The following is a 12,234-nucleotide window of genomic DNA, read 5'->3' on the forward strand; positions in this document are numbered from 1 at the left end:
TTTTGAATAAGTTGAGGCCAACCCAAGTCCTGTTGACTACCTTGGATTTTTGTTGTTGTTCTTGTTGGCCGCAAGACACAGCATGTGGGAACTATAGTTCCCTGACCAAGGATCAAACTTGTGCCTCCTGTAATGGAAAAAAAGCATCCTAACCACTGGACCATTGGGGAAATTCCCTACCTTGGAATTTGAAGCATCCTGATCAAATTTTTTTCGAGGTGGAAGTGGCGGAGGAATCAGTGGCTCTTCACTTAGCTTATGTAAACTACCACACGAACTGAAGAAAGACTCTGGAGGTAAAAAGAATAGTTTAACCACAACTCACAATGCAATCATAAGATAAAACTTTATTTCAATCTGTGATCACCTCTCCTATGGCATCCATCAGACTGTACTGTAGCTGATTGTTGGTTTAGCTATCCTCTCCATTAAGGTGTAAGTTTTTTGAGGGCAGTGTGTATTTTCATATCCATAGCATGGATACTGATAGTGCCTGCCACATGCTAGGTACTACTGCTAAATGAAAATACAGTATCCAATTAAGATTAATAAGGAGATTCTGCTCCCTGAAAAGTCTTTTGTTTATATAACTGTACTAATTTCCAAAGAAAGATCATCCATAAACATAGACCATGCATTTTTGAAAAAGTTACTATCAGATACATTTCTACATAGGTAATAAAACCTCCATTTAGGAGACAATAGGGTATGGTTGTATCACAGAACTGTTCTCTGTACAAATTTCTTATTGATAATGGACATATTACATAACCACATCAATGGAAATTTACAAAATAATAAAGTATTATAGGAAAAATTATCCCTAAACATGCCAACCAGACACGAAAGATATTCATGTTCATTTCTTCTATCTTTTTCATATGGTTATAATACCTGTAATTATGGACCTGTATAAAGGCATTGATCAAATCTTATTTATCATTATACTGAGATTGGGTTTATAGGAGCTTGTTGGGAAAGAAGCTGATGAGTTTAATTTTAAACACACTGAGTTTGTGTGAACTGCTTATGGGACATCCAAATAAAGATGTCACTCATTACTCCATGTCAAAAATTGCTGACCTGATCATGTCGCTCTGCAGTCACCCCAGGGGGTCTTGCTGGCTCAGAGTGTCAACAGCAGAAACAAACAATATCCCTATGTGGTGTTGGCAGATGGTTCGAGGAGGAGGTCAGGGAGAGCCACTGTCAATACATTCCTTTTGCTTGCCCAGCACACTCTGCCCTGTCTGTCTCTAGGTGATGGTGAATCCATTCCATATGGTTTAGTCAGTCAATTCTGCCCAGGGCACCCCAATTCCAGTCAAGAAGTGGACAAAGGACTCATTTTCTTGACAAGATCAGATTTGTAGCTACCTCCTTTTTATGCATGCAGCCAAGTGCTTCAGTGAAATCTGACCTCACCCCTTAGCTCCAAAGATGGGGCCTGCTTAGACCATCCCCTCAGCTAGAGTAACTGGTTTAGCTGTTGGCACAGGACCCAATTCAGATTACTGAAATCTGAAAGGAGTTATGCGAGAGGCTACTGAAAAGGAAGTTTCTTGTTCTTTTGGAAAAGCAGTCTGTCAGGCTTTCTTTGTGCCTCTTTCTCACTTGACTGAGTAAGGACACACATAACCTTTTTATTGCTCCTGCCACTCCTCTTTCGACTTTGAGGGAAAACAGCCTCAGATAAAGCTGATAATCTGGACAAAACAACGAACAGTCAAAAAGAAACCTGGTCTTTGATAATATCACTGAACCACTGAATCAACCAGCCTTAAAGCAGCCGTCCTCCAGATTTTCAGCTAATGAGTCAGAATGCTTTCTTATTGTTTAAGGCAGACTTAGTTGAGTCTTCTCTTCCTTACAGAAACACACACGCTTATGGAAGCAAAAAATATCTTAATGATGATGAGATATTTGTTTTAAGTTTTTGAAACTGAGTCTGACTCTACAGTCAGACCACTTAACCACTATGACAGGAGGCACTTAGTAACCAGTGCTGAAGTCTCAACTTCAATTTTATTTTCCATTAAGAGCACTTCCCCACAGATTATTCAGGTTTTGTGAGCTTTTAAAATAACTTCATTATTCTATACTAGTGAATGTAGGATAATTTACTAAACAATTTCTGTAATGTTAGTTAGCTATGTAAGTTACTTCCAATTTTTTATCATTCACACATCCATCCACGCAACAAATGTTTATTGGGTATCTGCTATAGTGCCAGCACTCTTTTAGGCACTAGCAATACAGCAGTAAACAAGAAGCAAAAATTCATGTCCTTATGAAGCATAGATTCTAGGTTGATAAGAAAGAATAAACATGATGATTAAGTAAAAGTATAACGGCTGTAAGTTAAAAGAAGAAATATTAGATAGGGAATGGGGAGCAAGTTCAAACAGGGTGATCAGGGAAGACCTCCCTCAGGAAACACTGAGAAGAAAGGTTGAAGGAGGCAAGGGAGCATGCCATTAGGCCAGACGGGTGAACGGCACTCTAAGCAGAGGGAGTTGGAAGAACAGAAGTCCTGCTGTGGGAGTGTGTCCAGGATGCAGGGCAGGTGACAGGAGAGAACAGCAGGTGATGAAGTCTGACTGGTCAGAGGTCAAATTTCACAGGCCCTTACGGGTCCTTTCTGAAGAAACTGAAATGGTGTCTTTGAATGTAAGATGGAAGGCGATGGGCTTTAAGTAGTGGTGAGTCAAGTCTAACCTACATTCTAAACGGACCCATCTGCTGAATTGAAAACTGAAGTACGGAAGGGGGAAGTAAGGATGCTACTATAATAAACCAGGTAAGTGGCTGTGGTCACTTGAACAAGGGTAGCAGTAGTAAAGAAGTCAAGAAATGGTTAGATCCTGGATATATTTTTAGAGTAAATAAAATTTGTTGATGGATCACATTTGGGGTATGAGAAAAAGAAACAGGTAACACACCGAGGAAACCAGACCTGAAAGAGACACGTGCACCCCAATGTTCATCGCAGCACTGTTTATAATAGCCAGGACATGGAAGCAACCTAGATGCCCATCAGCAGACGAATGGATAAGGAAGCTGTGGTACATATACACCATGGAATATTACTCAGCCAGTAAAAGAATACATTTGAATCAGTTCTAATGAGATGGATGAAACTGGAGCCCATTATACAGAGTGAAGTAAGCCAGAAAGAAAAACACCAATACAGTATACTAACGCATATATATGGAATTTAGAAAGATTGGTAACGATAACCCTATATGCTAGACAGAAAAAGAAACAAAGATGTATAGAACAGACTTTTGGAATCTGTGGGAGAAGGCGAGGGTGGGATGATCCGAGAGAACAGCATCGAAACATGTATATTACCAAGGGTGAAACAGATCGCCAGTCCAGGTTGGATGCATGAGACAAGTGCTCAGGGCTGGTGCACTGGGAAGACCCAGAGGGATGGGATGGGGAGGGAGGTGGGGGGGGGGTCAGGATGGGGAACACATGTAAATCCATGGCTGATTCATGTCAATGTATGGCAAAAACCACTACAATATTGTAAAGTAATTAGCCTCCAACTAATAAAAATAAATAAAAAAGAAAAAAAAAGAAACAGGTAAATGATAGCTCTTAATATTTTCAGCCTCAGCAATTAGACAAATGTGATTATAACTGAGAAGAGGTGGCAATGGGAGAACGACTTTAGAGGGGATGACATTAAATAGAGACCTCGAACAGGACACTGATTATATGAGGCTAATGGTCAAAAGAAAAGCTCTGGGCAGAGAAAAAAACCGGGGACTTATGATCTTACAGATGATATAACACTGAATGAGACACCAAGTGAGTGAGAAGAAAACAGATTCAGACACTTAGGACTTTCCAATTTTAATAGGTTGGGGAAAATACCGAGAAACCAGCAAGAGAGACTAAGGAGCTAAAAGTAAAGTAGAAAAACCAAGAGAGTGAGTGGGATGAGCAATTTGATCTTCATGTATTGCCTTCTTCACAAAAATTTTTTGGTATTCAGTATTAACGAAGGCAGAAACTTTTTCTTGTTTGCTACTGAATCCTTAGTAGTTGGCAGAGTAGCTGGTCCAAAGTACTCAATTTTCTATTGAATGAATAAGACCAAAAGGTGTGAACATTTTTTTGGTTTGATACGTTGTTTTCAAATTTCTCTCCAAAAGGATCATACTAATAGATCAACTCACAAGGGTAAGTGATACATGAGTACCTTTTAAGATAGGCTTGCTCATTCTTTGATGTAAACTGTCTATACATGTCCATTGTTTCTTGCTATTTTTCTCACTGTACGTGAGCACTTTTTGTACTTTTATTTCTTTCAGGACCTTAAGACACTCAGAATTTTATGCAGTTATTCTCAATATTTTCTATTAAAACTCAAAATATGATTTTATTTATGATATGGAAAGTATATGTTACTATCACCCAAAATAAATGTCTAAAACTCCTTGTTCTAAAATGACATAGTGTTATAAATCGAACTGTGTCCCTTCCCTCCATAAAAGTTATGTTGAAGTCCTAACCTCAGTACCAATAAATATGGCTCTATTGGGAAATATAGACTTTACAGCCCTGTAATCAAGTTAGGATGAAAGTGACCCTATTTCTGTCTGTGTGCTGTGTGCTCAGTCGTATCCAACTCTTTGTGACCCATCAACAGTGGGTCATAAAGAGTGGGCCTCCAGGCTGCTCTGTCCATGGGGCTTCACAGGCAAGAATACTGGAGTGGGTTGCCATTTCCTCCTCCAGGGGATCTTCCCAACCCAGGAATCGAACACACATCTCCTGCGTCTCTTGAGTTGGCAGGCAGATTCTTTACCACTGTGCCACCTAGAAGTCCTAATTCTGTGTGACTGGTATCTTTATAAACACAGTTGAAGAGAAAACAAGATACATAAGCTGGCCATGTGACCACAGTGGCAGAGGTTAAAGTGATCTATCTACAAACCAAAGGATGCCAGGGATTACCAGCAAAGGCAGAAGCCAGAAAAGCCAAGGAAAGATCCTTCCTTACAGGTTTCAGAGGGAGCATAGCCCTGCCATCTTGATTTTTCAGACTCAGCCTCAGAAGTAGACTTGAAGTCACTCAGTTTGTGGTACTCTGTTACTGAAGCACTAGAAACTAATATATATAGTAAAAACACTTCCACTGCTGAACAATAAGGAAAATAAGAAACATATACAAACTTCAATGAAGCCAGGAAACATCTGAATCCTGAGGCTTCAACCCATAAAGGTGGACTACAGTGTATATGAAGGAGACAAATGGAGGAAGATGAAATCCAACTGTCTGTGCTGAACAAGACTGACAAAGAGCAACAAAACTGCCCTCACAAGCACAGGCGGGGTCAGGAATCAAAGGCACTCGGTATAATGGAGGGCGCAGGGCAGAGAACTTGCTTAAGTCTACAGAAGGGACACGAGGACCCTAAAACCCTATTCTGCACTTAATGAGGCCAGGACATTACCACATTTCCATCACTGGCAGGAGACTGAGGGTTTTATTCGCTGGAGAATCTAAACATCAGACTTGGGGACACTAGTCTGTGCTGAAAACAGATTTTCATACTAAATGCAAAGGTCACCCAGGGAGAAGATTCAAAGATCATTCTTTGGAGAAACTAAATACTCTTAGAGAAAAGGCCTCACAGATTCTGAAATATGGGGATTTCCTAGTTAAAAAAATTCTCATCACTCTATCACTCTACAGTGAAACCCACAAGTCAACAAGTTTTACCCATGGATACGGATCTTCCCATCAAGTTATACTGTCTCACTTTAAAATAGGAACAAAAAGCTAAGGATATAAGATGAGAAAGAAAAGCCTCCAGTATGAAAGACCACAGACCACAACTAATAGAAGAAAGAAACTCAGAAACAAAAAACACCATACCAGAAACAAAATCTTTCAAAAATTAAAAAACTAAGCCAGAAGAGAAAAATATAAAAATGGCATGCTGAGAGGGAATTTAGAAAGAATTCTGAGAAATTAAAAATCATGATAGATGAAAAAAAAATAGAAAAGCTGGGTGATTAAAGTAAGGCAACCTCCCAGAAAACAGAACATAAAAACAAAGAGATGGACAAGAGGAGATAAAAGAAAACCAAACAACGAATCTAGGATGTATTACAATATGGAAAACAAGCTCCAAAAGGGGAGCCAGAGAACATGGAAGCGAAGAAAGTATTAACAAAATGATAGATGGAAAATTTGCTAGAAATCAAAGACACAAATCTCTAAATTTAAATGGCTCATTAGATACACAGCAAAATGGAAAAAAAAAAAAGACCCACATCAAAGTAGATCACTGTGAACGTACTGATCATTAGGAGTAAACAGAAGCTCCTAAAAGCTCCTGAATTTAACATGGTGGAGACTCCTAACGTAACCCAGGGCACCTCTCCCTTTCCTCCTTTGAGTAACAGGATCTGCCTCTAGAGAGAACAGCTCTCACAGCTGTGTCCATGTGACTAAGTTTTGGCCAATGGGATGAGAGCAGGAGTGATGTGTGCAACTCCCAGACCATGTTTTTGTAAACAAAGTTCCTTGCCCTCCAAGTTCCTACTGGCAGAAAAATGGTAACAACTCAAATCAGTCGCTCAAAACTCAGAGAGGGAAGACACACTTTGAGAATCCTGGATTGCCCTGCTAGTTTGAAAACCTAGTAGAGCAGAGTTGTTTACTTACTCTGGCTGTTTTGAGAAACAAACTTCCATTTTATTTAAGGCACTGTAGTTTTGGGTCTCTTTGTTATTCCAACAAGTAAACTGCAGTTTTCAAAAAAAAGTATTAAGAATGTAGGGTCACTGACAGAAGGAGTTTTGTCTATTTTGTTCAGTGCCACTTCTCTTGTACCTACAATAGGACCTGCATGTAACAGGCATTTAAAAATTATGCATGAATAATTTATGAGTGAATGATACTAGACTTCAAAACAGCAAGTATGAAAGCTAAAACATGGTGGGAAACTGTCTTCAAGATTCTGACTGAAAATGATTTAAATTTCTCTACCCAGTCAAACTTTTTTGGGGGGCCTTGAGGGGGGCAGTTTGTACCATGTGGGCTTGCAGAAGGAAATAGCAACCCACCCCAGTATTCTGGCCTGGAAAATTCCCTGGACAGAGGAGCCTGGTGGGCTAGAGCCAAAGGGGTCGCAAAGAGTCGGACACGACTGAGTGAGCTTGAGCATGCAAGCTTGTGGAATATCAGCTCCCTGATCAGGAAATGAACCCAGGCCCTTGGCAGCAAAAGTGCAGAGTCCTAACCACTGAACTGCCAGGGAATTCTCCTGTCTAAACTATTAACAATGAAATGTATAATAAATACATTTTCAGAAATGCAAGAACTTAAAAATTTATATCCTATGTATCCTTTCTCAGGTAGCTACTACACAATGCACCCCTATCAAAATAAGAGAGCATATCAAGAAAGAAGACAAGGAATCCAAAAATCAAGAATACAATACATGAGAGATGAAGGGAATTGCCAGTATGACAGCAGAAGAAAGTTCTAGGATTTCAGCTAAGTCAGAGGCCGAGACAGCAACCAGTCCCAAATGGAGCAGGAGGACAAAAGATCAGGAAGTTTCCCAGTTAAAAATCATACACAAAAACCCTCAAAACCAAAAAACTCTTGGTAATTTCCCCAAATGGTCTGACTTTAAGGAAAACTGTGGTTTTAAAGGGTGTGGGAAGACTTAGCAATAGACATTTAAAAAACAAAAAAAACCCCCAAAATCCTAAACATTAATGAAGCTATTATTAACTTCAGGGAACAGAGCATACAAGAAAGGAAGCATAATCACAGTATATACTCCTAGACTTAGCAGTGATTAATATTTTCCCAAATGCGGGAAGTTTATTAGGTAAAGAGGGAAATCCTCATCTACCATGTCTTTTAAACACTGTCTAAAAGTAATGATTCAAGAGAAAGAAGAATAAACTTACTTTTCTCATAAGACAGGGACTCTCTTGTTACTATCTATATGATCTACATTTTACTATCATAGAAGCAGAAGTCCTCTAGATTGGGAGAATTATTCCTGAGGCTGCTGTGTCCCTTTGGGTTATTCTGTTTTAAACAAATGACCACAGAAAGGTAGGTGACAATATTTATGCCTGGCGTGGTGCAATTCATGGGGTCGCAAAGAGTCAGACGTGACTGAGCGACTGAACTGGACTGACGATATAATTAAGGATGGCGGAATAGCATTTTACTTAAAATGCTACTTTAACTAAACAAGCTCATGAGAAGAAATAACTGATGAAGGCTAGCCTAGGAACCTGATAAACATTTAGTATTATTCCTGTAGAAAAATGAATTGGAAGTAGCAGGGAGGACAGACAACTGATATGAAATCACTGTTCCTTCTGCGCCAAGCAATGTGCTAGGTGCTCTATATATAGTTATCTCATTTGACCCTTAACAAATTGGAGATGCTAAGTAATTTGCTCAGCATCGTGCAGTCCCTAAAACATATATAGTAAAATGATGAAAATAAACAATAGTAAAGTTTAAATAGTACCCAAGTGTAAAAAAATTATTCCATCCATTTGTAAGAATTTCATTTTGTAAAATCTTTAAATGTTGCTAAAATTCAAAATATTCATATACAAAGTTCATCAATGCAATTATCATCTTTATAGTCATTTCATTAGAATCAAGTTAAATTCTTACTTACTTGAATGAGGCAAGAGGACTGGAGCAAAGATGCTATTGCTTCCTATTAGAAGGAGAAAAATCAATTTGAAAAGGAGGGTAATATGTATGATTGAATTTTAAAAATATATTTGCATAAAAACATACATAATAACATGCACAGAGTTCAGAATTTTGTCATCATCTTTTGCCATGTTAGTTTTTAAAGAATGAATATGGTATTCTTTGTACTTGAAATGTTTTTCCTTTCTTAGCATAAATAGTTCCCTCTCTATCAGTCTCTTTAAATTTCCTTCACAGAACTTATCTGCTTTGTTTTCTTTTTCATTGGCTATTGTTCCCTTTAGAGTAGTACTGGAGCTCAAAAGGTCCTGAATAAATCTTTGTTGAATGAATAAACTAGAAAATAATATGCAGAAGCAATGCACAAATAATGCTTTACTCCCCTGTGTTAATCACTATTTTCACATATAGATGTCATTTTTTATACTAATATAGTCTGTAAAGGATTCTATAGTTTCCTAACTAAAATGATGAGAATTAACTAAAACACAAGATTCCCTTTTTTGCCAAACAATTTACGTCAAATACATACCACAGGAACTGTTGAGATCCACATCTAAAAACACACTAAGGTCTGAAGAAGCAGATACTGGTGGGGTAGATGGTGTATTTGGAGAGGTTGGTGCTGACACTGTAGATTCAAGCTCCGTTTCAGCAATCCGACTAAAGCTTATTTTACATGGTTCTCTTTCTAATGGTGTTGGGTGACCTCGCAAAGTACCTGAGGTAGAGCCATGTCGGCCTGTGTTAGGCCTTATTCCAGGAGATTTTAAGGAGAAAGCTGATTTCCTAGGCTAGGAGAAGCAAATGTAATTACCATTACTAACTTGCATGTACTTTAATAAATAAAGTACATTATGTAAAGTATTATGGTTTAGTATATTAGTATACAGTTAAAAGAGTACAATAAATCCCAACCTGCAAGGGCAGTCTGTAATATTCCAGCAGAACACTTTGAGATTTGATTGGCTTAATTTTAAGGTAGACTCGAATACTGTATAAGTAGACCTCTTTTCATAATTCAGAAATAAAATACTGTAAAATTCGTGTGAAAACAACTGTTTGCTCCCAAGACACCTGAACCTAAATTTCTTCAAATTATTGATATCAATTTTATAAATATTTACTGTAGATATAATAAATACAACATATTATGCTAGGTGCTATAGAAAAAAGAGACATCCTCTCCTCAACTCCACAAAATAATAAATGACCAACCGCTGCAACAATACGTTAGAGTCTTTGGGAAAAATTGCTATCATTGTCTCTCACCTTCACCCTCTACTTTAAAAAATTCCCACAGTGGTAACTTAATGAAAAATACGAACTCAGATTCAGATAATTTAAGTTAAAACCTCAAGTGTGCCCTTATCTAGCTATGCAGCCTTGAAAAGGTTATTTATCTCTGTTGAGCCTCAGTCTTTATGTCTGAAAAATGAGACTAAGTTCAATACCATGCAATTGTTGTGGAGATGAGGTAACATGAAACTATCTGGTCCAAGCTTTGTGTTTTATAAATGCTTTTTTACTTCCTTTCACTTTCAGCTACTTATAATTGGTTTTCTACTATTTCTGCGTCACTGTAAACCCCAGGAATAAAAGGAACTACTGTACAGTAGCAAATTTTAGTGAGTGAGGTGGGTTCCAGTGGTAACTGTGGACAGCAGTGCTCTTATGGCAGAAACCATGGTCAAGTCAGAAGAACCACAATATATCTCCTTACTCCTTCCCAAGTCTCTTCATTCCCTGTCCTATTACCTACCTGTCATTTAGGTTCTCACTTTCTCATCGCTTTCCCCATTATACTAGGAAGGATCAGAAATGGACGGGTAAGTAAGTGGTTCTGAGAGAGTGGATAAATCAGGTTTTACCTAACTGCTAACAGGATATATAATTTTAGAAATAGTGTAATACTGCAGAACAAAACAGGTATTCAAGTAAGTATGATTTTAATGGAAATAGTCTGCTGAACATTAAAGACAATATTGTTTTAAAAAACAAAAAATTTTCCAAAATTGTAATGGACTTACAAATCGAGGTGGCTGTTTGCAGTTTCGGGGTTCAATTTCTAGTGACTTGTTGAACAAATAATCTGTAAACTCTTTTTCAGAAGCACATCCCATGGGGTTAAGGTTTTCAAAGAATCTCTGGAATTAAATATCCATAAGTACATATTTTAGATTTTATTAAAATATTTACTTTATCAGTTTAATATCAAAAAATTATCAACAAATTAATAGATCCTAATGTCTGAAAAGCCCTCAAGGATTGCTGATTCCAATCTCTCTATTTTGGGATAAAATTATGTAAAGTTTTTATGGAAGTTTTATACTCCAGTCTTAAAGTTCTATGAAGATGAACAGACTTTCACTTATTATCATATTAATAGCTTGGTATCCCTCAGTTAACATTCCTACTGATTACACAACAAAATGATAATCAGTAATAAGTCAAAAGTGTTTAAAACAGAATTATAGTTATAATCCACAATAAAACTTTGATGATCAGAAAAAAAGTAGAGATAAATTGGATTAAAGTCTATTCAAAAATAATTTCAAGGACAATAATATATTTTAACATACCTGTGCTCACATCTAGCAAAATAACTTTTCTGTCTTTCATGAAAAAGTATTTTCTAAACTTAAACATAGGTTTTTAAGTAGAAAGTTTAGATGATTTAACAAAGTGCAGGAAGGGAAACAGTAATCTCACAATGAAAGACTGCACTGTCAGCATTTTACTACTGGGACATTCTTCCAGTGTTTTAACTATGTGTGTGAACATATGCACATATACATTGTTACAATTTTTTTCCTGGAAAATTGGGATCACAACATAGGTATTTTTAGCCTTTTGAAAATATTAATTTTTTTCTGTATGGTTTACTTTAAATAATGCAAATTTTAACTATATTGTACTTCATCAGATGAAATGTTCCAGAATTTATTTCACCAATTTCCATATAGGTAGTAACTTACATAGGTGGTTTCTAATTCTTTGCTATTATAATTATAATTACTATTATTATCAACTCGGGCATAAATTTTTCTGTGCATTTCTGATAACTTCCTTAGAAACAAATGATTAGATTTGGTTTTATTTAATTTTTGAAGAGGCTTAGAAGCATATGTAAAAATAAGTTCTGAGTTTTAGCTTTACCAGTAGGCAAAATGACTTCTTCCATTTTTCAGGCGTTCTGCCAATTTCAAGGAAATTGCATTACTACTTTAACAATACTGAAACAATTTATTCTTATATTCAGGTCAGCTAATAAATCATATGGACCAACAGTAATTTAAAGACTTATTAAGTTATAATTGTGATTTTCTCATCTGTTACTCTACTTTTAAATACTATTTAGTTTGGTTAACTACGCCTTGAAAGTGAATGGCTACTTTATTTACATTTTAAGCTTACTTTGAGTCAATCATAAAAAAAGCATTCTCTGCCCCTTACCCTCCAAATAATGCTTTAAATGACGATAGGATGTCTAGATCAGATCCAGAAAC

The 12,234-nt window shown here is 37.0% G+C and overlaps 1 protein-coding gene across 1 annotated transcript in view; it reads right to left on the bottom strand.

Moving 5' to 3' along the window:
• SOS2 (SOS Ras/Rho guanine nucleotide exchange factor 2) overlaps positions 1 to 12,234 on the bottom strand; it is a 97,535-nt gene that overhangs the window by 3,002 nt on the left and 82,299 nt on the right. The window contains exons 19-22 of the mRNA XM_065940875.1: positions 10,756 to 10,872; positions 9,258 to 9,519; positions 8,685 to 8,726; positions 181 to 290 (exon numbers count right to left, since the gene is read on the bottom strand). Of these exons, the coding sequence (XP_065796947.1) occupies positions 181 to 290; positions 8,685 to 8,726; positions 9,258 to 9,519; positions 10,756 to 10,872 (531 nt within the window). The remainder of the gene's footprint in view (positions 1 to 180; positions 291 to 8,684; positions 8,727 to 9,257; positions 9,520 to 10,755; positions 10,873 to 12,234) is intronic.

This window comes from Muntiacus reevesi, chromosome 7 (genome assembly GCF_963930625.1).
Source record: "Muntiacus reevesi chromosome 7, mMunRee1.1, whole genome shotgun sequence".
NCBI lineage: Eukaryota > Metazoa > Chordata > Mammalia > Artiodactyla > Cervidae > Muntiacus > Muntiacus reevesi.